The sequence below is a fragment of the Pygoscelis adeliae genome, unplaced genomic scaffold, assembly GCF_000699105.1.
Source record: "Pygoscelis adeliae isolate BGI_AS28 unplaced genomic scaffold, ASM69910v1 Scaffold303, whole genome shotgun sequence".
Classification (NCBI taxonomy): Eukaryota; Metazoa; Chordata; class Aves; order Sphenisciformes; family Spheniscidae; genus Pygoscelis; species Pygoscelis adeliae.
Window position 1 is genome coordinate 310,746 of NW_008824367.1, and position 6,851 is coordinate 317,596.

Sequence of the window (6,851 nt, forward strand, 5' to 3'; positions counted from 1 at the left end):
CGCAGCAAACTATCATCTGCGCTGACTAACCTAGCAAGAAATATCCTTTTGCTTTTAAAGCTAGAGGTTAGTAAGTAGAGGGCAGGTTGTTGGTTTTTTTCCTGCTGTATCCGCTCCACCTGTCTGCGTCTCAGATGTGCCTTGTGACACTCCCAACTTAATGATTAATGCCTTTCTTCCCAATTTCTCCTTTCCTGTACACATACACATGCACACACGCCACCAATTCTAGCATGGCTGAGAAGTAAGTACCTGATCAGGTTGCAGGGTCGTGGCATCCCTTCAGGAGAATTTTGAGGTCAAGTTCCTACCTAAAAGACCTCAGTGTGGTTGCACAATTTAATGAGTGAACAGAAGGATCTGACTAGCAAAATGGGGGGGGGGAGAGGGGGTGGAGAAGCAGGGGGCACACAATGAGGTAGCTTGCATTCCTGTTTGCAGAGGTCAGGATGAGGAATAGGCTAATGCTCCCAAGAACAGGGATCACCAGTAACCGGGGAAAGTGGCTGGCTTGCAGAGAAGAGGCTGATGATCAGCGTGAGTCTCTAGTACTGAAAGAAAGTCTGGACTTACTTAGCATGAGGGTAACAATAAGGGTATCAATTACTGCACTTTAAAATCTATAGACAGAAAGTGCTATATTCAAAGAATTATAGTATTATTTTTCTGTGATTTACTGGATTACTAAGGCTATTAAATGTACTTTCACTGATTTGAAACCCTTCCTTCTGATGCTTGCTTGTTAGAAGGGGATACTTTTGCTATTGAGCTTTGAAATGGAGGGGAGTTAGCCAGAAAAACACTACATGTTCAGTGTCTGCACAAAGACAGGGGTGGGGGGGGGATAACAGATCCTTTTCTTTCTCTGGAGGACACAACCTACCAAACCACAACAAAAAAGGTGTGAGTAAAATTCTAAACCCGGTCACCATACTGATTAAGAAAAAAAAGGTATAGGAATAATTAAAAAGAGAACAAACTCTCCGAGCAGACCAGAACTTGATTGGATTAAAAAAAGTGTATTGGATGTCCAATACAAAATAATAAACATGAAGTCATTAAAAAAAGCCATAGAGTATACAGCAAATACTACAGAAAAGCAAAAAAATTGTACAGAAAGGTAGACGTCTACAGCAGTCCTCAAAATTATTCTACATGAGAATCATAAAACAATATACAGGTTTGGTTTTTTTCCCCAAATGTCTCTGAAGGAAGCTGTCACTTAGCAGCTTGACTATGACACTACAAGGATACACAATGTTCCAAATGTAAAATCACAGGATATGTAAGAAAACGTAGCATTAAAATGTGAAAAAGTGCAATACAGATTGTACACTGAATTGAATAAATGTTTTTTTTTTTTAGTTTAACCTTAAAAAACCAACTTTGAACAGTTGTTTTATCATTTAAAAATATTCCCCCTCCCCAAATTCAATGACAATATTAACATTCATGGTGTTATACACAAAGACCCACCAGCTAAGAATACTGTGTACGTATGATGATATTTCTTTGGGTATAGGTAAAAAATAGGCAAAGGAAAACATACCCCCTCTCCTTTCAGGACAGGGTGCGTATTTTATTATTTAAATACATATTCTGTAGCTTATTTTGCCCTGAATTGTATTGATTAAAAGTCCAAACATCAATTATCCAGGTGGCCCACGGTGCTCCAATTCATTTGACTCCCTCCCCCCCTCAAATAATAAATAAACCCAGCAAATGTCCTAGAAATGACAACACAAAGAGTCCAGGAAAAGAAAGGAAGTAAAACTACAGCCCAAACCCCCGCTGCTCTCCAGGATGATTCATTGGCTCTCCCTTCTCTTAGTGACAGGGACTATGAAAGTGGGCCCAGGGCTTTAGCTTTAGTCAAATGGGTAAAAGAAAATAAGTGAAGCAAAGTTCTTGGTTTTTTAAAATTTAAATTTCAGCAGATTACAGTATTCCCTGTTAATGTTCCAACAGGTGCAGCCATCTAGCAGAGGCACTGTGGGCTACAGCAGCAGTGCCCTGCACCCGAAATGCCTGTTACCTGCGCGTCCTCCATCGTTATCGCTGAGCTTCCGAGATCACAAACCCGATAGCTCAGGAGGAGCAGATTCTCCATCTGAATGATCAGTAAGTTTTGAGTTTCCTTTCGTCTTAAAAGTGAAATTGCACATGAGTTTGTTAGGCAGCTGGGTAGTGGGGTTTTTTTTCTTTTTTTACTAAAATACAGTCCCTCTTTTTACCATTCCTCCTCATAGAGCATGGCAGAGCCAGGCAATCATACAAGGAGAAAACAAAAAACCTTTTCCTTTCCCTCATATAGGAGTTCCCTTTTAACTTTCCTTCCTTTCTAGACAGATATGTGAACAGCACCTGAGTCGCTAATACTGTTTTTCTTTTCAAATGGTTTCAAAAGTGTAAAAAAATACATTTTTGCCTTGCTTATGTCTCTGAAGAATCCATAAGAGAAGGATTCTTGTTTAAATGGCCTGGGATAGAGAAATTGCACTGGGGTTGGACTTGCTGCTGAAGGATCCTGTGGACATGTAGTGTTCTCAGAAGTATGATATGGTATGTTGCTGATGAGAAGAGGTCCACAGTTCTCTGCTTCTGGGAGGTCCAGGCAGCTCAAACCTAAGCACCACCAGCAGAGAAGTGTTGTGCACTGTGCACTGCTGCCTGTGCTAAGCTCTCCATGCTGAATGAGCGCTCAATCTGCCCTTTAAAGTTTCATGATGCGATCTTTAAACTAACAACAACAAAACAGAGCACTGTTGCCAAAATAAACTGTAGTGTCATCTAAACATAAGGAACCCTACTTTACAGGAGGAATTTTTTTTTAATGTTTCTAAATGAGACTCTCACTGCAATTCAGTAACCAGAGACACAGTATGCTGAAGTTACAAGGAAGGACGTTACAGAAGATGCTTTCATTTTCTTCAGTCTTTCGAGTCAATGTAGAAAGACAGGAAAACAACAATAATGAAACCTCCCACTGGATCCCCTCCCCTTCCCCATCTACTTTTCCCCACTCAAAATATTGAAACTGCACAAAAAGCGACAAACAAGCCTTTCAAATTACATTTCAATTCAAACAGACTGGTAATCTCACAGTGATGAGAGGAGAAAGTCAGGCTTTTAATAATTATAATATAAAAATAATAAAAAAAGCTTACAAATAGCAGTGCAGCATCCCAAAAGGCCATGGATTAACTGCCAGAAGGGGACGTAATTATACGCAGAATAAAAAACAAAACAGAACAACCCACGCTGGCAATGAATTTTCATACACAATAGAACAAGCAGTCAAACATCAGTCTAGGCTGTGGAAAACAACAGTTTCTCCTTTTTTTGTTTGTGTTTTTTTGTTTGTTTTGTTTTTTTTTTGATTACAATATTTTTTCCTTTTTATAAAAAAAAGATAAAATAAAAACACAAATAAAATTGTACATAAATGCGAATGTCCAACACTGAAAAGGCAGGGCAATCACACCACTGAGACAAAACCTGACCAGAAAAAAAAACCGTGAAGTCCACTTTTTTTCCTTTTGTCTGGATGCTAGATTTCAGCCTGATGCGTCCCATCCTGCATGGTCTCAGCAGGTAAATGGAATTCAACTTGGCAATGACTTCATTGCAGGACGATGACAAGAAAGGTCATCTCTTTTTGACCAGCTGTAGCACAAATGCACTGGTTGGTTCGTTTGCTTTCTGTGTATGCTCTCATGTGCTGTCCCTCTTTCTGTTTGTTGTTTTTTTTTTTTCTTTTTCTTTTTTCTTTCCTCTGTACAATTCCTTGTGTTCCAAGGCTGAGTCCCAAGACTTGTGAAACTGTTTGGAGTTATGTCCTGGTGAAGGTGGTCATGCTGTAGTGATGGCATTAAGGTCCTTCATAAGTCCTTCCAGGTGGGCCATCTCTTTGGTCAGCTCATCCGGTTCGTAATTCTGTGGGAGATGTAAAAAGTTACTGACAAGGTGACTCGCTTTCTTTGAAGAGGGACAGAATAAGAAGTAAGAAGAAATGGTCAGCGATTCTGCTGCAGATTGTGACCCTGACACATGAATAAGCAGAAGCAGATGAATTGACAGTTACAGGAATTAATAACTTGAAACAACTCTCTATTTTAAGTGCAGATCTTTTTGCAATAGTGATTCATAGTTTCACTGATTTTTTTTAAGACTGTGATCATCTTATCTGTTTTCCTTGTAATCCTATTCCTGCTTCAAGCCAACAGCTTCCTTTGAACCAAAGTAGATATTTTAGAAAAATCTTCCCAGCTTAATTGGAAAAAAAGGTCAAAGGAATCACTTCAATAAAACTGTTTTGAGAATCATTATGCTTGCTAAAAATCATACCCCATTTTTAGCCTCAATTGCCTAGCTTCATCTATATTGCATTGATAACAGAATTATGGTAGCTGCTCATGTATGTAGATAGATGCCATGACTAGTTCATCTCAAAACCTTTTCCAAGCTGACCAAGTCTTTCCCAGTACTGTGTAGTTTTCAACCCCTTATGTTCTTGGAGCATTTCTCCAAACCCTCTTCACTCTCTCAACGTCGTTTTTGCAGAAGGTGAGCCAGGCTGCATGTGGTATTCCAATACCAGCTCTGCTAATGCCAAATCAGAAGCAACAGAACTCCTGTGTGATAGTTTCTGCTCTATATATTTAAGGTCCATTATTAGACCTTCTGGCTAGAGTCTAATATTAAAGCTACTGCTCAGCTGATTGCGTACCATAAAAGTGGAGTCCTTCCCAGAGTGGAGCCCTCAACCCTGACTGTGATCTCACTTCCTTTGCTTCTAGATACAAACATTTTCTTTCCTCTAAATAGAAATGAATGTGGCGGGCACTTTCCAGTTTACCAAGCAATATCTAGATTGTACCAGAAAAGTCATCTCTCTCCTGTGTCTAACGCATTATCTGCCGACTACTGACAATGATAAATAGCAGTGAGCTGGAAGTACTCAGACTCATTGCTACAGGCTCTCATAAAAAAGCAGAATCAGTTCAAATCACTATCTAATCCTAATTTTTGAAACTCAGAATTTAACTAGTGTTCAGTATGCTGTGGTGACTTTATATTGTACTAATTTATTAATGAAGAAATTAATTTATTAATGGCTATATTTAAATATTACAAGTTTGTTGATGAATAAGCTAATGAGTATATTTTTTGGTACCAACCAAAAAAAAAAGTAGGAGTGACAACTAGACAGAAGGGCAAAAGTGCACCAAATGAAGCATGCATACAGTTTCTAGACCAGTGCATACAGAAATAAAATCAAGAGGGTGACAGAACAAAAATGTGACAAAAGGAAAGGACAGTAAGGAAACAAGGAAAAAAAAGAAAAAATAATTCAAAATAAGCATTTCCTGTAGCAGTAATACAATAGGTAATACAATAACTTCTTGGCTTGCAATTTGAAAGGAAAACAGCTCTTCCAGTGCCTGACACCCAAAACATCCTCACTTCTTAAAAGCTATTTCCAAAGAAGCCCAACAGTTGCATCTTTCCCAGGAAGTCAGAACACTTTCATGAGTTTCTAAAAACATATTTGGGATGATGGCTTTAAGCATTTTGGCATTAATGCTGAATTTTGCCTCTGCAATGACACTTTGGATGCTCTGCAGCAGCACAGGAAGCTGCAGCTGCACAACTTTAACAGGATCCAGGCACAGTACGCTTGCAAAACAGAAATAAATGACATCTCAAAGCGAGCATGAACACAACATCTTAAGCTGTACAGAAGAGCAAACGGCACTGTTGGAGGCCTTCAGCTCTGTGAACAAAGATGCTCTTTACATCACGATAAGCAGGCAAAAAACAGAGGTGCAGGGCACTTCTACAGCTCCAGTACGGAAGCCTGCATATAGAAGCCCAAGTCATAAACCAAAGCTCCATTAGGCGCTACGTACTGTAAAGAATGAAAAGACTAGTGCTATAGATGGTATCAGCCTGTACTCTCCTCTTCTTGTAATTGTGCTAGGCCAGCAGAAACCAGAAGCGTTGAGCATGAGTCAAGGAAGGAAATCTCAGAGAACATTAATCTATGTTCAGCTAATAGCCTCAGTTCAGCCAAAACCTTGCCGAAGGTTTTTCAGTTTTTGACTGAGTGGGCCCTTGTGGACTGGAATAGATGGAAGCACTGCATCTGTTTAGTGTTGTGTGATTAGGAATGAAGATATGCTCTTAAGTAACGTTCAGATTTAGAAAGCACTACTAGTACTTGCAATTTAAGTGCTTTTTCTCTGAATTTACTGCCTTGTGTAGAAGGTATTTGCACTAGACTTTTTATATGGGTTAACAGGCAATGGCACTTGGTGGAAGTCAGAAGCCTCATTATTCTCTGCCTTTGAAAGTCTCAGTGCAGACATTACTAAAGTTTACAAGTACCATATAAAGAGAGATTCACCACAGTTTGTGAAGCACTGCCAAAGAAAGCCACTGGCAGTGTAAGAGTACCTACGCTTTCCGAGTCCTCAAGCATCCTGGTGGTCTCCTGCACATCAGGGGCACTGGGAACTACCACTGGCATAGGAGGTCGAGTTCTTCCTAAAGTCCCAATTGACGCAGTCTTCACCGAGTGAACTGGATGGTTAGGAGCTTAAAATAAATTGTTATATAGTTAAGCTTCAGTTAATTAGTTCTTTTGCCTATTCAGAAAGCTCTTGAAAGTAGGAGAATAAAAAGGATTCTATTAGAGGAAAACGAACGCTTCAAATTATGGAGTGCTGAATTTGAATTTTTGTCTAGTTTATCTATGTACATAAAAGGAAAGGGCCTTGAAAATTATACCAACAAAATTCACTCCAGCCTCTGATATGTTTCCTTTGATGCCCAACTCTACACCCACC

At 39.4% G+C, this 6,851-nt stretch overlaps 1 protein-coding gene across 1 annotated transcript in view; it reads right to left on the minus strand.

The window, feature by feature from the left end:
* Positions 1-3,775: 3,775 nt before the first annotated feature.
* The window catches only part of NEO1 (neogenin 1), a 146,424-nt gene continuing 143,348 nt past the window's right edge, over positions 3,776-6,851 (minus strand). Inside the window, exons 27-28 of the mRNA XM_009319907.1 lie at positions 6,464-6,600; positions 3,776-3,936 (exon numbers count right to left, since the gene is read on the minus strand). Of these exons, the coding sequence (XP_009318182.1) occupies positions 3,853-3,936; positions 6,464-6,600 (221 nt within the window). The 3' untranslated portion in view covers positions 3,776-3,852. The remainder of the gene's footprint in view (positions 3,937-6,463; positions 6,601-6,851) is intronic.